General features: G+C 46.4%; 1 protein-coding gene and 1 long non-coding RNA gene across 4 annotated transcripts in view; one reads left to right on the top strand and one right to left on the bottom strand.

Moving 5' to 3' along the window:
• Window positions 1-667: 667 nt before the first annotated feature.
• On the top strand, window positions 668-20,628 carry LOC109273184 (uncharacterized). Its single transcript, XR_002082890.2, has 2 exons — window positions 668-1,676; window positions 19,540-20,628. It is a non-coding gene; the product is annotated as an uncharacterized LOC109273184 (long non-coding RNA).
• The window catches only part of ANXA13 (annexin A13), a 50,945-nt gene continuing 32,016 nt past the window's right edge, over window positions 1,929-20,857 (bottom strand). For all 3 annotated transcript variants that reach the window (XM_019459906.2, XM_019459907.2, XM_019459908.2), the window contains 8 exons: window positions 17,538-17,708; window positions 15,188-15,221; window positions 15,003-15,082; window positions 14,326-14,394; window positions 13,572-13,673; window positions 8,857-8,932; window positions 5,407-5,519; window positions 1,929-2,515 (listed from right to left, as the gene is read on the bottom strand). In XM_019459906.2, the coding sequence (XP_019315451.1) occupies window positions 2,396-2,515; window positions 5,407-5,519; window positions 8,857-8,932; window positions 13,572-13,673; window positions 14,326-14,394; window positions 15,003-15,082; window positions 15,188-15,221; window positions 17,538-17,708 (765 nt within the window). In that variant the 3' untranslated portion in view covers window positions 1,929-2,395. The remainder of the gene's footprint in view (window positions 2,516-5,406; window positions 5,520-8,856; window positions 8,933-13,571; window positions 13,674-14,325; window positions 14,395-15,002; window positions 15,083-15,187; window positions 15,222-17,537; window positions 17,709-20,857) is intronic.

Consider the following 20,857-nt stretch of genomic DNA (forward strand, 5'->3'; position numbering starts at 1 on the left):
CTCTCTTCTAACTTTGTCCTTTCTTTCTCCCCAGAACCCCCTCCACAGGCAAGCCCTGCCTTTTGACAGCTCTGGGAACAGGGGTCTTAGGTAACGGTGAGGTGGGACTTGCGCAGGGCAAGGGTGTGTGGAGAGGAGAAGCAGGAAATTCCTGGTCTGCCATGGGGTGGGGCATTCCTGGGACAGACCAGCTCAGACTTCTCCTGAGGCAGCCCCCAGCCAAGCACACAGAAATGGTCTTCTGCTGTGAACAGTGAACAGCTTTCAGCAGCTACAGAAGGAGGTACCCAGTGCCTTGCTCAGCAAAATTTTGGAGAGAGCACTTGTGGACCTGAGCTAGTGTGGCAAAGGGCTCAGGCATTAGAGTCAGAAGAACGCAGGTTTGAATTCCGGCATTTCCTGTGCGAGAACTTAAGCAAGTAAATGACATTTCCCCTCAGCCTTGCTCAGCCTGTTTCCTCGCCTGTGAAATACCTTCCTCTCCTCTGTGTGTGAGTGATGGCCTTCAACAATCTCCAACAGTGGCTGTTTTTAATAGATCTCCTTTCACTCTGTTGGTTTGTTTTTCTATCCTTACCGTGAGTTCAGAACCCAAGAACTGGTTGTCTTGTTTCTGTTTTTAAAAGCAGCTTTGGCAACAAATAAGTAAACATGAGTATGTTCTATCACTGAGCTTGGCTCTAGAAAACCTTTTTATGTGTTAAAGCTCATAATGACAACAATGACTGCTAGACTGATGAAGCAGCATGTGGAGGACACAGATGTTATCATAACTTCTTAATGTGTCAGTCACCATTTTATAGCCACTAGAAAGGCACACCATGATATATACTTTTATACTGAGAGTTTGGGCTATTTGCTGTATGTTGATTGCACCACCAAGTCAATGGCTAAAGCCCCAAACTGATCATGTTTCTCACTCCTTAAACATCTCCAGTGACCCCCCCCTCCCCCCATTGCCCAAAGGACCGGGCCCACGCTTGGCAGGCAAAACCATTGCTAATGTGATCCAAACAAACTTTTCAGCAGCTTCATGGCCTGCCTCCCCAACCCTCTCCCTCCTTTCACCGCATCTATGCCCAGGAGAATGGATTTCACCACTTCCTGAACATATCCTGCTCCCTCATGCTTCTGAGCCTCTGCTTTTACCCTTCTTATTTTGTTTCTCTGGAGAACATTCTTCCACATTCTTCAACATCCAGCATTAATACATCTCTGTGAATTATTCCCCAATTCCTTCAGGCAGACCTGTGTGTACCGTCTTTTTGCTAATGGGAAGAGAGCTTTACCTGCCTATATTAACTTACTTGCAGCATTCTGTTGAATACAGAGGCATCGGTCTACATTACTGGCCTGGGAATGAACTCTCCAGTTTCTTCAACTGATACATGGGAGTAATAGTAACCTTATAGGGCTGTTGAGAGGATTAGACATGAAAGTGTGCTACTGAGCAGTGCCAGACACAAATAATCGCCCAATGAATGATAACTGTAATTATTGGATCAAAGCGTCCATGTTCTCTTGACAGACCCCTCTACGTCTAGTAACTCATGGCTGTGAGACAAACATCTTGAACAGAGATTCTATTGGTGTGGAACCAATCCGTTTGAGAGTCAGACCATTGACCTTGATCCTGTTGGCACCATGCCCAGCCTAATTGTATTTGAAGATCAGAGGTAAGGCTCAAGTGGGTCAAATGTCTAGAGAAATAAGAAGAACCATTTATACAAGGTAGCCGTGAATCTTACCCCTAGTTACATTCCACATGGCCACCTCAATTGTTTCCTTACTGCTAGCCTTGATTGTTATCTTTGGTGGTTATTAATTAAAGTTGTTATATGCATTTCCCACATATGTTTGAATTTCACAAGTCATATACTTCCAGGACAAGAGCCAAAACGAATCAACCCAGTCTTTGGAAAAGCAGCTGATGGGGGCATAATCCACTTTAATTAACATTGAGCATTTGAGATTGAACGCACAGAAGGAACACTGATGAATTGGTTAATTTTGTCTTCCCTGTACCTTAACCATTCAGTCTTTACCCGCCTCTATTTGATACATATTCTTCTGAATGTTTTATTACAAGTATAGTGTTTTCATCAACTGCGAATTTCATTTGTGCTCAGAAAGCATTCAGGTTGCCACGCTAAAGGAAAGCTGAAAGGCAGCTCAGATACTTGCTAAGCCAGCATTCAGGGTGACCTGCACAAGTGTCTTGAGGCTGCTGCCCTTCACCTAAACAGCTTGGCCTGGCTACAGTATTCAAGCTGGCAAGAAAATAAGCCAGAACTCTTCAGTCGTTTTTGTGCTGGAGTCACATTTGCAAATCTGGTTTGAAATGGACTCTTGACAAAGGTGGCTCCTCCCTGTCCTTCCACTGCTCTGGCTTGCTTCAGTGCAAGAGGGCCACCAGCAGTTTCTGGAAGTCCCCAGACGTGTCTGAGCAAACCATGTCAGACAGAGACTTCTGATACTTCTCTTGGAACTTTGCCTTTATCCCCTGAAGGTCCACCTGTAGGAGAAATGACGACAGCAGTGAGGACAAGAACATCTATAGGGTGTTCACTATGAATGCAGGTGGGCACTGTTCTGAATACATTACACTCATTTGCTCATGTATGCCTCAACACAACCCTTGGAGGTAGGGGCTATCACTATTATTACTATTATTTTATGGATGGGAAAAGGAAAGCCGAGTCCAGCTCCGGTTACAGAGGTGAATATATATATATATATATATATATATATATATATATATATATATATATCCCAGTATAAATTTATTTATGGACACAAAAACTTGAGTTTCATATGATTTTTATGTATTACAAAATATTTTTCCCTTGAGTTTTTTACAGTCATTTAAAAACGAATCATTCTTAGGTAGCAAGCCTATATAAAAACAGGCCCACCTACAGGTCACAATTTGCTGACTCTTGGTATAGGGTTAAGAAAATTATCAACACAGAGATTTGAAATGAAGCTTTTGTTTCCTTCTTGTACCCTGATCAGCAAGACCATTAATGCCAATCAATAAAATTCAAATCAATACCAATTTGTAGGACTTATTTTCGACCTAATTCATTGAAAGCTTGAAAAACCTGGGTGCTGGAAATGGGCAGAGGACTCAGAAGAAAAACAAATAAAAAGATTGTTCTGCTCCAGATATTCTTAGAACCTAGTGAGGGAGACAATACTGGCAACAGAAAAGATGTAAGTACAGAGAGAACACAGTGTGTCTCGTAAAGGAAGCAGAGAGCTCTCTTTAACCAGGAGTTGTGTTCTTTTTATAATTTTTAAAACTTTAGACTCTATCGTGCATTCCAGACAGATCCACAACCCATCATTCAGCCTTCTGGTTCTTTTTCCTCCTGCCCCAGTTGGAGGCATGAACTAAGAAAGAAGATGAGAGCAGAAGGCAGGGAAATGAAGGATTGTGCCAAGCGGATGCTGAGCAGGAGGGAGGCTCCGGCAGGATGTTGCCTGTGCCCCCTCCCCGTCCCCCGACTTGTCCGCTACTTGGCTGGGGGAGGGGGCAGGACGGTGTGGGTCAGTGTGGGGGTGGGATGGGGCACACCGGGGTTCTGTTCTAGTATTATGGGGCTTTGGGGGAGATTAGGGTATAGCCAATATATCTGGCTGGGCCTGAAGCATTCCAAGGAGATGCTTAGTCTCCTAAACTATCCCAGGACATGTGGCCAATACTAAGATGGGACAGAGCTCTGGTGGGCCCTCCAGAATGTTCCAACCCTCTGGGGTCTTTCAGAATCCCCACCCTGCTCCGTGTTGCACATGCTTCTATGAGCCTCAGAATCTCTTGAGACTTTGGCAGGAGCATGGGGGGATGGGGATGGTTTGCTAAGAGACAGACAGAGACCGTGGAGATCTGGAGAGACAGTGGAGGAGAGAACTCAGGAGAGTGGCAGAGAGATGGGGAAGGGAAGGAAGGGAGAGCAAGAGAAACAGACAGTAAGCCAGAAGAAAACTATGAACAGTGGAGGGGGAGGAGAAATTCCTGGAATAGAAATAAAAACGAAAGAACGGTCTTGTTGCTAAGTTATATTTAAAAATGGTGTCAGATGTTAAGTATTATTTGTCAAAGCCATGGGCCAGGATTTGGGTTGGGATCTGTCCCCCTTCATTTAACAATTTTTTTTTTGAGGGAAGATGTCTGTGGTTTTTCAAGTGCTCAGTTACACTTCATTCTCCAAGGCTTCTCCCACTGTGGTCGAGATGCCATTTCCCCTTCACTTGTCCCTCCTTCCCTCTGTGACCCGTGTGCCAGAGCATCGGTGCTGAATCTCAACAGCTGCTCACAGGCCGTGGGTGCTCATCTCCCTCTTTCTTACAGTCATGCATTCCCAAAGGTGGGCGATATCGCTCCCAACAGGGCAAAAATGCATTCTTAGAGGGTGAAAAGAACCTTAATCTTTTTATGTCAAAGCTCGCGCGTGCACACACACACACACACACACACACACACACGCACGCGCGCACACATACATACAGAACAGAATCTATAGATGTATTTACAGAACACAATATATACATACAGAATATGACAGAATATGTGTAAACGGAACATAAACAGATACAAAGTCCCTCTGTGGTGTTCATGTTTTGGGGGAGTGGCAATTAGGAAAAAACTGGGCCCCCAAAGGCTCCTTAGTGGGACGATTACTACTAATAATTTTAAAAAAGGTTGAGGGACGCCTGGGTGGCTCAGTCGGTTAAGCGTCAGACTTCCGCTCAGGTCGTGATGTTGCGATTCGTGAGTTTGAGCCCCGCATCGGGCTCTGTGCTAACAGCTCGGAACCTGAGGCCTGTTTCAGGATCTGTCTCTCTCTCTCTCTCTCTCTCTCTCTCTCTCTCTCTGCCCCTCCCCTGCTCGTGCTTTGTCTCTCTCTCTCAAAAGTAAATAAACATTAAAAAAATTTTTTTAAAAGGTTGAGAAATACTGTCTTGTACTGATGTGTCTTTTGTGCAAAGCTGTGCTTCTGTGGTGTGTTTAATTAAAGGCCTGGCTGGGGAGTGAGGCAGTCATTTGCTCATTGTCTCTGCTGCTGGGTGACCTCGTCCATCCCCATCCTTTCAGTGTCTCTGGTCCGTCTTCCTTACAGTGGAGCCGAGCGTGGGCTGCACTCCGCCAGGTCCCCCTGCACAGGCCCCGAGCTCTCTGGAGCCACACATGGCAAAAATAGAAGCAACTATCATTATTGTGTTTTTATAAAAAGAAACAGATTGAAGCATGGCACAAGGTCTTCCACAAAGTCTGGGAAGACGAGGGCTGTCTCTGTTTCACTTTTTCTGTAAATAAACCCTTAAGAAAAACTTTGTTGATGACATCAGCGGTGGCCAAAAGAGAAGTGGTGGCCCACGTGCTGGGAGTGGAGTGTGTCTTACCTCAGCCCTGGTCACGATGATGTGAATTAGTGTCTCCTCATCGGTGCCTGCACCCTTCATGGACTTGTACAGACGGTCAGCAAAATAGCCCTCCTGGTCCCGGGCACACCTCACTGGGCAGGACGAGGGACAAGAGAAGGTGAGGCTTTTACATGTTGTTGAAGAACATGGAGACCCTCCGAAGGAACAGAGCTGGCCCCCCGTATCACCTGGCTGTCCTTGGAGCTGACTCAGTTGTGAGACAGGTGTTTGAAAGGAGCAGACTTCACACTCTAGTGGGATCTGGAAGATTCCCCCGGGTCAGGGCACCTGGGCTCTTCAACCAAGAACTGAGTCAAAACCCCTCTGCTGGTCCCTGAAGACCCTTCAGGGGAGGAGGAACGCTGCGGCCACCCTCAGGCTTTCCCTGCCAAGTTCATGGTTCTTACCAGCAGGAGTAACTTTTCTTATCTGAATGAAATCTCTGATGCTGGCGTTGGGTTCAGAGGGGAAATACAGATTGGCTGGGGACTCTGCTGTAATAAAACTTCAGAATCTCGAAGACTCACTCAGCTGGACTGCCGCCAGGATGTGCTAAACATCTTTCCCGCCCTTTGTTTTTCCTCACTGGGTTTGCTCGGTGAGTTTCATCTTGGGATCTTTTCCAAGTGCCCCACAGTCTGAGCTCTCCATCTGGGATGTGGCCTCATGAAATGTTCGATGCTGTCTACAGACCACCTTCCTGTGTTCTTGCTAGCTGCTCTTTTCTGGTCCTCCCCTTGCCTGCCAGCTTTGATCTAATCCACAGATCAGTGAAGCACAGTGCCTCTCTACTCCTGGGGAGAAATCATTGTTCCTCTCCCCTCCTCCCATGCTTAGGGGGGCCCATCAGGACAAACACTTTGGGGAAACGAACCATTTACTCTTTAGGTGTTGGCATTTACCTAGAACACTTAACATTTTTGATGTTAGTGATTGATAGCAAGTAATACATTGAGCGGAAGTGTGGGATGTGCATCCTTGATATGTCCTGGGATGGGAACTCTTGTTTTCTATGTAATTGCCTATATGATTGATGCTTCCGAGAATTAGAAGGGAACAGGATTAGGGAAGTAGCGTCTAGGTTGGGGGTCTGTCTCTTTTATAGGCCATGTGGAAGCCACCAGAGTTTCAGGAGAACAGAAAAGCCCAGCCCCAGGTGTCTGACCTCTTTATCCTGAGAACAATCCAAAAAGCTGCTGGATTGGTGGTGGTTGGTGGGGGGAGCCTGTCAATTTGGGGAGTGGCATACTTGAGACTCACTTAAGACCCCCTCCCAGGCAGGACACATTGATGCTGAAATGCCTAATGTCCGTGTGTTCCAACCCTTCATAGGTGTCTTCTCCCCTGACATTCCTTCTTCCTGATGTTCTGGGAAGAGAATTCTCAGCTTTTCTATTGTATGCAATCTATGCCTGGTGAATAACGTCTGTTGTTAGCTGCCGAAAGAATCCCTCAAGAGTCTGGATAGGGCTAGCCAGGGAAAATGTGGGCATATACCCTGTGGTATCTGGAAGGCAGGATAGCCAGCCATCATGAGGAGAAGACAAGCCCTTGGGGAGCTTGTAAAAGTGTGGCTTCTGGGCTCCATTCTTGGAGATTCTAATAGGGAGCCTGAGATGGGGCCCAGGAATCTGTATTTTCACACACCTCTCTATAGGTGATTCTGGTGCAGGTGGGCCCTGGAGCCCACTGGAAAAGTGCTGCCTCAGAGCATGCAAGTGGTAGGACTCATTTGGTCTCAAATTTAACCATAAACCGGCATCTTTATGAGTCAGGTATGAGTGGGGGTGGGAAGTGTCTCGAAAATACAACTGTAAAGTCATGCTCTACAGCTTGTGTGGTTTATACTTAAGGTCGTTTCTAATCACTTTGAAGTTTCCTACCACCGGAGCATACCTAAGTCCTGCATTTTATGTTCCCCGTCTCCAGGGATGTGGCCCTTCCTTCCTCTGTACCCTCCTCACTCCGGTTGTTTTTGTTTTTATCTTTACTGTAACCTAATCTGCTGATTTGTTTGTTTCCACCATGGACTTGAAACTTCCTAAGAGCAAGAACTGGACCTATTTACCTCTGATCCCCTCACCAAGCGCAACCCCCAGCCCCGGTAGATACTAACTAAATGTTAAACAATTGAATGGTTTTGTTACTGTTAATAATATTGATAGTGGATTATCATCATTGGTATAATCTTCTGACTGAACTCTGGTATTTTCCTGATTCTTTGCACTGCCAGCACAGAAAGGAAGAATTTGGAGCCTTTGAGTCAGGCTGTTAGTGGATCCCTCCATTTACTTAAGAGACTCATCTTTTAAGCCCCAAGGACAGTCGTCCATGTATGTCCAGTTGGGGTCAGGAGTGACACTAGGGATGTTTAGGCCTCTGTACATCATGGTAGAGGTCAAATTAGTAGAGGCCCTGCTAATTTGAATGCAAAATGAGGACGGACTAAAAAAAAATCAATTGCTAACATTGTTTAAAAAAATTTTTTAAAGCCCCCACAAAAAGCAAAACAAAAAGTTTGGCAGATAGAGCACATTTTTTAACTTCCAGGACTACTTTTTCAATTCTTCCTCTTCCGGGGATCCGTCTTTCCGTTTCTTGTGCTATTTGAGATGGTGCCCTCGACTCCTCGCCAAAGGAGAGTATGGACAATGGACAATGGCTTCATTCCGGGGCTTGCAGAAAGGAAGAAAGGAGCCTGCCAGACACAGCCCCATGCCCGTCTCTCTGCTCTTTCCTGCCTATGGGCAACACCTGGAGAGAAGGTGCTGGTGTGCTTGCTTGGCACAATAAAGATCTGGTCTCCCTCCCCACTCTTTCTCAAGAGACCTCATTCATTCTAAATGTTGAAGGGAATCAAGTGGAAAAGAACACCCTCGAGCCATCAGGCATATGCAAAAACTTGTTCATAGGTTGGAAACCTGGCTGAACCACATATGGCTCCCTGAGACTAGACAATGCTGTAGCCTGTTGACAGATGCTCTTCTCGTTGACCCACGATCTTAATGAGACTGTAGTGGATGCCATGATGCATCGCCCAGAGGCCCTCTTTGGGACCAAAGCACTCATTCCATCTGCGGCCTACTGGCTGCTCACAGCTGAGTCCCTCCCCAGGAATGGCCCTCCAAGGCCCTGCCTTACCCACCATGGCAAATGCTCCGGGGTTGCGGCCAGCATCCACCGGTTGCTTGGTGTGTGGTTTAAACACCTTGCCCCCTTGCCTCCTGGCTCCAGGGCTCCATGGGGGACCAGCAAAGCCCCCGCCCCCCGTTACAGCTGCGTCATGCTTACTCTCTCCCTTACCCAATGCTGCTGAGGTGTGTTGTTCCCGAACTATTCCCTAAAGTCTTCCCACATGCAAACCTCCGACTCCGAGCCTGATTCCAGGGAGCCCACCCTAAGTCAGGGACTCTGCTAGGTTTACTTTACCAAGAGTTAAGTAGGCCTTCTGCACGTCTCCCGACGTTTCTGCTTCAATGGCCTCTTCGATGTCTTTGTTGATGAGCTGGAAGGACAATCAAAGGCCAGCCATTATCACAGGTCTTGCTCTTGGCTTTGGCACTCCTGGGGTCACTTCTCTACAAAAAGCACTAAACTCTTCCAGATTTGGTCACGTGACTTTAAGGAACCTATCCTGCTCCGTGCCTTACATTTGAGTGGGGGCTCTTATGGCTGATGACTTTTGACCCCTAATGGATTTGATCCCTTCCTTGGATCAGGACAATTCCCTTGGCCTCAGTTTCCTCACCTGTAAAATTGGGAGTGGAAGAACAATGAATATATATTGTAAAATAATTCTTTACATCTCTATAATAGTTTAGTTTCCAATATGTTCTTAAAATTCTTTTCATTTCCAATTCTCTAGGAGGTTGTGGTTATTAATCATCTTACCCACACTTTTCTCATCTCCCATGTCCTGGGACTGGGGACTCAGCCACCCACAGTTTGGGTGACATAAGTAGTACAGGCTGTGAAGTTCACGGTAAGGACTTGGTCCAACGTTTTTGATAGAATGGGGCTGCGTGGGCTGGAAGCCAGGGGGCTGACCATGTCAAAACGTCACTTTCCTTCACTCTGGGGGTGATTCTAAATGATCCTATATTCACCACCGGCTCACATATCACTCTGCACAGCATTACACGCTGGGTTTCTTTCCAAATATTTACAGAAGCTGAAGTTCAGAGTGTATTGTGACAATGCTTAATGCAAGTACCACCTGGGCCAAACTCAGGGCAGGCAAATAAAAGAAAGGAGAACTCTTTGTTGGGTTTGGGGAAGTGCAGTTAAGCATTAAGAATACAGAAACTTCTTTCTTAGAAGTTATTTTTTGAGGCTATGACACAACGGTAGTTCCATAAATAGTTGGGGCCTTTGAGGACACACCAGTCAGAGTGTACGTAGTTTATTCTGAAAACACTAGTAAACAAAATATCCTTTTTGATGCAAGCACAATTGATGTGGGGGGGAGAGAGGTCGAGATGTAATGAGGTTTCTCGGTCTGCTTGTCGTGGTTTGACACCTAGAGGTCTGGTGTGGGTAAGGGACGTAGACGGTGGGGATTGGCTGGGGGCTTTCATTTCTGTCCCTTCCTTAGTTGCTCCTGGCCTCTCTTGGGTTTGATGTGGGAGCTGGTGTTTCGAAAGGGACTGGTACCACTTTCCCATGAACAGCGTTCTTGTTCTGTAGGCTGAGATTGCATTTCAAGAGGACATCTTGTTCACACGGGTCTGCGTTTACTAAAAAAATAATCCTCACTTTAAACCGCTTTCTGTTTCTATTGTTAGTGCTGGGACAGCATTGCCAGGTTTCTGCTTTCTCAGTCTTTTTGCCACACAACTCCAGGGGGCACTGTTCACATTGCCCCCTCTTCTCTATCAACCTCCTGCCCACATTCCCCTCCTGGTAGCTATCAAGGCACCTCCAGGGGCTCCAGAGAACACAAATGGAAAACAATCGACTGGCCCAAGTGAATCTCCTTTGCAAATGGCAGGCTTTTCACTTCAGTTCCCGGAACACTTAATTCTTAGGGGGCTCTTTAGACAGATCAGGTTTTCTGATCTTAGTACAAAAAACATCACTGGGGTAGATTCCACACAAGCCTCAAAGGCCTCTCGTTACCAGGTAGCGTTGACCGTAGGGAGATTACTAGAAGAATAGGGGAGACATTTCTTTCTTTCAAAACCTATTCACCCATAGTGACAGCATTCTCATAGCAGAATCCTATGCCCTCTGGGTTTGGCCACAGAAGGTACAGGACTGTAGGCTCTGGAACAAGCTCAGGACAGGAGAGGACAGGAGAGAAGTGGTGACTGATGCGGTGGGGACGCAGTGTGCCCGCGCTGTGGGTATGTGTACCTACAATTCATACTAAGCCCTGGGTAGGGAACTTCCTTCAGCTTTATAGCTGCACAAGCCTTTCATGTTTGGTCACCTTCGGGACGGTGATATTCCTGCCTGGTGTAGCAGGGCCGCAAACGCAGTTTCTTGGTGAGGATTTCTGGGAGTGTCAGTAGTTAAGACTCAAGCTTAGAGGGCAAAACCCTAAAGTTTTCATGCCAAAAATAAAAATTCATCTCTATGCCAGGGCAAGCTACGCAACGTAATAGACTCCCATGATCTCATGCTAGCGGTTTATTGCTTTTAGCCAGAGACCCTTGTGAAAACTTATGAACTAGGGTCATGAGATCAGGGTGAACTCACAAAAATCAGTGATAAGAATCAAAACAGATGATGTTCTGGGGAAGTTTTGGGAGTAGAGGAACAGGTAGTATTTTAGAGCTAGTTTCATGTAAAGAATCGCTAAATCAATAAATTATTTTATTGTCCATTTGGGCTTTATTGGTTCACATAAGGAGACAACTAACAGTTGCTGGTGTTTACTGAACACCTATGGCATGCCAGCACTTTATTTTTAGCACTTTATTTCTATTAATTCATTAACCTTTACTAACCCTATGAAGTAAGTACCATCGTTATCCCTGTTTTACAGTTGGGGAAACTGAGGTCCGGAATCCTTAATGACTTGCTCTGGCTCATAGAGCTAGGGGTCTAGAGCAGACCTTTGCAATTTTAACAGGCACCAGAATCACCGGAAAGACTTGTTGAAACATACACTATAGGACTCCATCTGATTCAGTAGGTCCAGGGGCGGGGCTGAGAATTCCCTCTCTCTTTTTTTTTAAGTTTATTTATTTTGAGGGAGAGACAGCAGGGGAGGGGCAGAGTGAGAGGCTGAAAGAGAGAATCCCAAACAGACTCTGCACTGTTAGCATGGAGCCTAATGTGGGGGTCGAACCTACCAACCGTGACATCATGACCTGAGCCGAAATCAAGAGTTGGACTCTTAACCAACTGAACCACCCAGGTGCCTCTCTCTCTCTCTCTCTCTCTTTAAATAAGAGAATTCTCATTTTTAACATGTTCGCAAGTGATACTGATGCTGCTATTTGGGGATTAATTTTGAGAACAATTGGCCTGGAGAATATCCTTGTAGGTCGTTAGCAGTTCGTGTATACACACACACACACACACGCACACACACGCACACATGCACGCTAACATGTAAGTGTGTTTCCACAGTGATCACCAATGGCAGCCATCCCCAGAAACTCCATCCATGGCTCCAGCCACGTGGGAAGAGGGTGTAGGTCATGGAGAAGTCTTCCAGCTCAGAGTCTACCCCGTTCCAGGAGCAGAGGCCAGAGGAACGCAGGGTCAGCTGGCTTTGATCATGACTCTGGGCATGATTTGAAAGCAAAAGGCCCTCCAGGCTTATATACAGTAATGATAAAATTCCCAAGCTTTATTGTCTTTTCATCTGCTGGCAACACATAGGAAATGCTATTTCGAGTGAGGAGTGGCCAGCTCCCGCCGAGGTAGAAGCTCGGGCTGGGGAATCTTGCTGTTCTCATCCACTTTCTGCTACCGGCTTGCTGTGTGGTCCTGATAAGTTACAGATGGCGCCTTACTCGTAACAGACTTTCCTTGTCCAGCAGTTGTAGGTAACAATGGCTGCTTAGCCGACATTACCGTTACAGGATTGTTGTGAAATTGGAATGAGATACAGGGCACAGAAGTGCTTTGAATAGTTAAAAGCACTCTACAAATATAAAATAGGAGACCAAAAAAATCTGATACTCCACAAAAGGCTTCTTGCAATGAAAGACTGATTTTCAAGGAAGGACTCACCACTAAATGCTTTGAAGTAACTAACTCATCTTGTTGGCTTAAGATTATCATCAGATAAAAAATAATTGTAAACAGCAATTTATACACATCTTTTCAGGAGTATCTCTGAGGTATATCTCATCTGTCTTGGGAGTGGTAGGCACTCTGTTAACCCAACTGTGAACTGGAATAATAGTAAGAGAGAACATTTGTGTGCTTACCACATGCCAGGTACTATTCTGAGCCTTTTACATTTATTATTTAACTTTTTTTTAATGTTTATTTTTGAGAGAAAGACAGAGAGAGACAGAGCATGAGTAGGGGAGGGGCGGAGAGAGAGGGAGACACAGAATCCTAAGCAGGCTCCAGTCTCCGAGCTGTCAGCACAGAGCCCGACGCGGGGCCCCGAACTCATCATGAACAGTGAAATCATGACCTGAGCTGAAGTCAGACGCTTAACCGACTGAGCCACTGGGGCTCCTCTATATTATTTAACTCTTGAAAGAAGCCCAAGAAGGTGTGACGATGAAGATTATTGTCCCATTTTACAAATGAGGACAGAGTCTGCCAGTGATAGGACATGGATTTGAACCTGGATGTTGACTCTAGGGCTTTGCTCTTCAGCTTGACACTCCTCTGTTTTCCTAGCCTCTGCTGTTAAGCAGGGGTTCCCAACCTTGGCACAACATTTGGGGCTGGATAAGCCTTTGTTGCGGGGCTGTCCTGTGCATTGTAGGATGTATAATAGCCTTGACCTACTAGATGCTCTTAGCGTTGCCTCCCCAACACCCAAGGTGACAACCCAAATGTTTCCAGACATTACCAATTATTCCTTGAGGTGGGGAAGAAGCAAAATCATCTCTGATTAAGAGCTGCTGTTGTAAAACACCCCCACAGTTCCTTATCCCTGATCTGGACTTCTTTTGGAAATAGTAGTTTTGGTGTGAACTCCATTGCCCTGGTGCTTGTTTACTTACAATCTGGTAGGCTTGAAAGGTGGCCTGTAATTGCTTGTGGCTCCTCTTGGCCAAGACTTCATTGAAGGCAAGCTCATCAGTGCCCCAGCGGTCCTCCCCTGCCTGCAGGACAAATGCAAACATTTTGGAAAAGCCTTTTGCGTAAAAGACTGAATATACTGTTCTATGACCAGGCCTTGCTTACAGGCAGTTATAAAATATGCACTGAATAGAAGTCAAATTGATCAACTAAGCACTATACCTGAGAGTTTACTTCACACATCTATTTATAATATTTATACCTTCATTGTTCCAAAATGGACCTGAAGCAGTAAACTCTGAAATGCAAGAATAGGAACAATTCTTTTTTTTTTTCTTTAATTTTTATTTATTTTTGAGAGAGAGAGAGGGAGAGAGAGAGACAGACTGTGAGCCAGGGAGGGGCAGAGAGAGAGGGAGACAGAACCCAGAGCAGGCTCCAGGCTCTGAGCTGTCAGCACAGAGCCCGACGTGGGGCTCGAACCCACAAACCATGAGATCATGACCTGAGCCGAAGTCGGACACTTAACCAACTGAGCCACCAAGGCGCCCCAAGAATAGGAACAATTCTTACAGGTTCACAAAGACTGTATATATTGAAAATACTTTAAAGATCATGCTTATTTCTCAAGAAACTCCCATTTGCATGAAACAGAGGAATATTTGTTGAAAATAGTGCTAAGAAACTTTAAAAAGGACAAAGAATTGGCGGGGACTGGTGCATCTGCACACTTACATCATACAGATCCTTGGCATCCCGACCAGCTAGATCTCTGTCCACCTCATCTCCTTCATCACGATTAGCCTAGAAAAATTGACACGTTGTTATTAACTTGAGTTCCCACTTGACCACAGAAAACAAAAAGAGAAAGTCCTGGAAAGCTGGGGGTGATTTCAGAAGGGTGGTCTGGAGGAGATGGAACCTGGCAAAGTGGCAGTGTTGCTCTTTGCTGCCATCTTTAGGCACAACTGATAAACAGGGTAGCTTCTGAAACAACACTTGAGTTTTTCTCGTAGAAACCAGGGTGGCTCACAAACCCCACTGACCTCTAAGCAGGCTGAAAGCAACCTCGTGATGTTCCCTGGAGTGACTCCATTGGAAAGCTAATAGTGATCCTTTCAAAATATCTTATTTCACCTCTCGGGGGTTCCCAGTGCTGAAGAACCCTGAAACTTGGTCATGGAAGGTTCTGAATTCTAACCTGAGCCCTGTGTGGCCAGCGGAATCCTGAGTGGTCCAACCCTTATATGACCCCCTTCCCTTGAGTGCGGCTAAGACCTGTGAATATAAGCTGTCACTCCCACGATGTTATGTTATCTTAATATAAAAAGGAGATTTTACAGGTGCAATTAAGGTCTGTAACTAGTTGTGTTGATCAAAGGAGATATTCCCCTTGGTGGGCCTGATCTTACCTGTAGCAGGGACACCAGAATTTTCTTTAGGGTTCCACTTGTATCAGCTTTGACATCTGATTCAAGGCTCCTGTCAAACACTTTCGAAGAAGAAAAAGGGAGGAGAGAAAGCAGATGATTTCATTTCCCAGAGGTATTTTGAAAGGAACATTCTTTATCCAAAGTCAGAACAAAAGGTCACTTACACCTTTGGTAGGCTTCTTTAATGGCCATGATCTCCTAGGAAGGGTAATAAAACAAAAATCAATACTCCAAGGTGGGGTTGATCAGTAGGAGACACAGAGATACACAGGGAAGTAGCCAGAACCTGTCTCCAGACACAGGATGCCTTCGTGACTTCCTCCAAAGAGAGCCATCCTATGGCTCAGGGCCTAGGCCTGGGGCGGGTCCCTGGAGGTGTGAAGAAGCCCCCGGGTGCAAACATCTCTAACCACACACCAAACACACGCATACGTTCTCCTTAGTTAAAAGCAAAACTACCACAGCTAAGCTAATGTCTTACTTTGCTGCCTCCTCCCTCCATCTCACGCTCCCATCTCTACTCAGGAGGCTAGTGTCACACAGTGGGTATCTTCCCAAGCATTTGTCCTTGCATTTGTATACAGATAGGTGTGCTACTGAAAACATATAGAATTGTTTTGTGTATGTGTTTCCAAAGTGGAATACTGTATGTGTTGTTCTTGGACTTATTTTTTCACTCAGTAATGTGTCTTGGGGATCCAGCTACGCTTATCCGTAGTCACCTAGTGTTTTTTAGGTGGATACAAAATGTCCCGGCCTCCAGCAAGCCACAGTTTATTTAGCGAGCCTCGGATGGATGTACATTCAGGTTGCTTCCAATTTTTTCCCTACTTGACACAAGGCTTCGTGCAGTAAACAATGTGCTGCGTGCAGGGCTGCAAGTTTCTCTCTGGGGTGTGTCCTGGGAAGATGTGCTTTGTGTTTCAATGACTCAGGCTGAGTGGCCCCGTCAGGAGCTGCCTCAGTTTACATTTAGGCCAGCAGTGTCTAGGAGCAGGCATTCCCCAGATGTTCACTGGCAAACTGTTTAAGAGTTAGCAGCAGGCCAGGGAAAAGGCAGTGGGGACAGTGGGACGAGGGGAGCCTGGGGGGCCGGAGGATGTGGGAGTTGCTGGGGGCTGACCACTTGTGTCCGTGAAGCTCTTTCTGTTCTTCTCCTTCTAACCCACTTCCAGGATGTGCCTGGACCCAGGGCCTGCTCTCTCCCTACTGTTCTTTTTATTGTCAGATCGATTTGATTGTGGGGGAGAAAAAGAGCTTGTTTGTTGTTTGAGAGCAGGGCTTGGAAGAAACTAGGCTGAGGGGGAACCACATGTGGTCAAGTGAGATTAGAAAAATAATGATCAGAACCTTCTCGCCAAGGCAGCCTGCCGATTACCCTAATATTGGACGCCTCCTGGCTGGGACTGTGGAGCTTCTGGAAGGTGGGGGACCTCGACTGGGAACACCGTATAACTGCAGGACCGGACTGATACCATCCTCCTTCGCTGACCCTTCCTGAACAAAAACTCCTTGAAATGGAGGCTTTTTATTATCTTGTGGAAAGAAAAGAAGTCCAGGGATGCTGAGGAAAGGGGTTCAGGTGTTTGGGGAAATGTGCTGGACCCCACAGACTGAGCAGAAGGAACCAACCCAAGGTCATCTACATGCAAGGCTTTTAAAGTATTGTTCTAGCATCAGAGATCTGTTGAAGTTTTTCCTTGCTGTTGGCTCCAAACACTGCTTCTGTTTCCTACCTGGAGGCCTCAAGGATGTTGGGGACTTTCTGGCTTTTTCCTTGCTGGACTTCCCCCATTCTATATGATGAGTGGTTGCAGCAGAGAGTGGGGGTCTCCAAATAATGATTTGTGGACCCTCTCTACTCGTGATGAATTCCTTGGCCCTCGTGGCTTCTGGAACCAAAGATGAATGAGCTTTGACTAAAGCCTTAACAAAGGCTCTTTTCAGCTCCTGAAATGGCAGCATGTGCCCAGGGACAGGGGGAGAGGTCTGCTGATAGAAGTAGATGGAAACCTCCAGGAAGGTGCTGGCAGCCACGAGAGGTGTTCACGGGGATCCCCTCTGCACCAACTGCTTCCCTGCCTCTTTATGGTCCTTTTTGTACTCTATGCTAGATGACAGCCATGGACAAGGCAGCTGCACAAACACGCTTAGCCCATTTATTGCATTATTTGTGCCGAAGACCTGCAAAGTCAGGCTGGGTGGAGGAAAGCAGAATCTTGCCTCCTGCATATAAAACTATGCATTCCTTTCACAAATACAAAATCTGCGTTGACACAGCTGTTCTGGAAGGATCTATCCTGTCAAGCCAGGGGTGGAAACACGAAGACTGACAGCTGGAAGATTGGAAGAGCTCTCCTGCACGTGCAAAACAGACATGTTTCTGTCCAGACACTTGCTCACCTCACGAATGGAATGTGAGGTGTAGTTTTCCTTCTGGCTGCTGCAACCCTCTCTGATGGGCATCTGGATGTTCCTTCAGGGGCTGGGGCTGAGGGCTTGGCTGGCACTCACCTTATTGGTTCTTGTGCACAGGACCTCGATGATCACTGCCTCATCTGTGCCCAGACCCTTCATGGCCTTTTGCAGTTGGCGGGCATCGTACTCACTGGGGCGGTCCAGGAGGGCCAAGGCTGTCTTCTCAAAGCTTCCACTCAGTTCGCTCTTGAACACCTCCTCCAGGTCCTGGAGGAAGATAGCGGGAGCCCTGACTGGGGAATGGCCCAAAGCAGAGGACAGGCTTCCCGCTGCATGGCCTTAGGGTCAACATGAAGATTGCCAAGGACACATGGGGAAGGGGAGTGAGCTGGGCAGAGCTCTAGTGACATGAGTGACCTGCTCTGGAGGACAGTCGTCACTGTGACTTCCTCTGGGACTGGCAGAGAGGCAGAGAAGATCCCTTGCTCAGGGCTGGAGACCCCAAAGATGAATCACAATAACAAACAGCATTTGCTGGATAGTTTAGGGTTCAGAGAGCCTTCTCGCTGAACTCCAGAATAGCCCTGGCAGGAGAGGGGAGAGGTATTGGCATCATTTCTATTTACTGACCTCAAAAAAATGAAGGACTCCCCCCCAAACACTTGCGCGACTAGAAAGGCCTGAAACATGAGTTTGTTGTCTCTGGGGGATCAGATCATTTGTCATCCAAATTTAAATGGTTCTTGTTTTGTTTTAGAGAGAGAGTGAGTGGAGGAGAGGGGCAGAAGGAGAATCTCAAGCAGGCTCCACGCTCAGCATGGAGCCCAACACAGGGCTTGATCCCACACCCTGGGATCATGACCTGAGCCAAAATCAAGAGTGAGACGCTCAACTGACTGAGCCACCCAGGCCCCCCCTGAGGTGGTTTTGAGAGTGAATGGGGGAAATAATAAACTAGCAGTAATTACAGTGGCATAACACGAATAAACGAGGGCCACCCTGGGCAAACCAGATGTGTAGTCACTTTGGTTAACTTGTTAAATCTGGACAGGGACACATGTGGGAAAGCACTCAGGTAGGGAGAAGAAATGAAAATACATTAAGGAAGAAATGAAGTATATGAAATGCCCACTGGCATCTGTTTTTAGCAAGTGTCCATCTTCAAGGATGTTTTTTGGGAGGTGCAGTCTTATAGGTGAACTGCCTGCTCCAACCTGTGTATCTCTGACATGATGGGTTAGTGACAAAAGGGACAAAAATTGGTGTTCAGTCTAACTAGTGTCGCCAATGTCCCAACTTTAGTGAAGGACCTTGAAGAGGGAACCTCGTGTCCAGATGTGGGTCAGACTGGGGACTCACGGAGCAGTCAGCAGCTTAGGAACTCAAATTACATCACAGAGTAGGTGTGGCCACTCAGCAATGTGGCATGACGGCTAATGATATGATCACAGCAGCCGTGTGACCTTGGAAATGTACTTTAACCAATTGTCATTTTCCTTCTCTGAAAAATGGGTGTCTGATGAGACTCACCTCTTTTTTTTTAATGTTTATTTTTTGAGAGAGAGAGAGAGAAAGACAGAGCACGAGCAGGGGAGGGGCAGAGAGGGACAGAGACACAGAATCCAAAGCAGGCTCCAGGCTCTGAGCTGTCAGCACAGAGCCCAACTCTGGGCTTCAACTGACAAACCGTGAGATCATGACCTGAGGGGAAGTCCAACGCTCAACCGACTGAGCCCAGGCACCCCAATAGACTCAACTCAGGGTTGTTGGGAGAATTAACTGAGACAAAGCCCAAGCCTGGAACACTTTAAATGTTCAGTAAGTGGGTATTACTATTATTCCACCCTGAAAGGAACTTTCTAAGAGAAGGCTAATCAACTGTTTCTTTTATGAACCTCTGAGCTCTGAGCCTGGGAAAAAAACCCGGAAGATTTTGCCTAATGAGTGGGGTTTACAGTCTTATGTGGGGGCCATGGTATCACTGCCTCTGTCTTCAGGCAGCTGCTCCATCTAACGCTGCATCCCCTAAAGGCAGGCCTTTGGTCAGTACTCTACAGTGTGGATCCATCCAAAGACTGGAAATGTTTTTTTTTTTCAGGTCAGATGGGCATTGCGTAGAACTTCAGAGAAGAGAAACCCCAGCTGCCTACTCTTACAAGCCACAAGCATGAAAACAGATCCTTGTGTGTTTACATTCTGTTTGGACACAGAAGCCGGCTCAGGATATCTCAGCTCTAATCCCGGTTTTCCGGCTCACTAGCGGTGTCACCTTGGGATGCGAGTTCTCTTTGGAGCTCGGTTGCCATGGGGACTTTGATTTGCCTGTTTCTAACATCTTTGAGCTTCAGATGTGATTCTAGACCCCCTCCTTGGCAGTCTCAACTGTCTGAAACAGCCACGAACTGGAAAGTAAGCAAAGATTGGCACGTGTTGGTATTGCAAAGTTTGGTGCTAGAGCATGCCTACTTTATCTTTAGCAGAGCGCCTAAGTCCTCACCTCGAACTCATTTACTCTGCTTTCCACTCAAGTTTAAGAAGCCTGTATCTGACTTTCCATGTCAGTAGGGTGGGGGTACACATAGCACTTGAGAGGCTGCTACAGTTTGGCGTGCCGACAAGCATAAAAGTTCAACGTCATTCAATTCAATTCCATGCAGCTGAGCTGAAGATTCACAGACTTTCATCAATGTCATCAAGGAATGACACTGACAAGCCTGATTCTGAAGAGAGAAGCAGAAAAACTATAAAAGTGCAGCCATGTGGGCCATTTAGTGTAGAAATAAATAGCTCCTCTCGTGGCAATGAGTTCTTCAGGAGTGGACATTGGCCCTGGAGTCAGAAGACTGGGATGGGAGTGTCGGTTCTTTTTCTTACTAAGTGTGTGATTTTGCTTGAGTCATGGAAACAGAGGAGCTCCAGGTTTCTTCTCTATAAAATGGAAACAATCGTACCTAGGATAGCTTCCCTTTACTGATACGTGCTGCCGTTAGCCTGTTCGATTCTCTCAGCAACCTGAGAATTACATTTCATTCTGTATGTGAGGACACCAAGGCCTAAAGAGATTATTGTCTGCCCAATGTCAAATAAGTAAGAAAACCCATCTCTATATCTATTTATACATGGAGGGATTGAAACTGTAAAGGTTTTATAAACATGTATTAGAATATAGCATGATAATTAATATTCATTTTGCACGCTGATAATTCTAATGACAGTAAAAAGTGGTTAAATTGTAGGGGCACCTGGGTGGCTCAGTCGGTTAAGCATCCGACTCTTGATTTCAGCTCAGGTCATGATCTCATGGTTCATGAGTTCAAGCCTCCCATCAGGCTCTGTGCTGACAGTGCGGAGCCTGCTTGGGATCTCTCTCTCCCTCTCTTTCTGCCCCTCCCCTGCTCTCTCTCCCTCTCTCTGTG

This window comes from Panthera pardus, unplaced genomic scaffold, assembly GCF_024362965.1.
Source record: "Panthera pardus isolate Hobbes unplaced genomic scaffold, ASM2436296v1 HiC_scaffold_7, whole genome shotgun sequence".
Taxonomy (NCBI): Eukaryota; Metazoa; Chordata; class Mammalia; order Carnivora; family Felidae; genus Panthera; species Panthera pardus.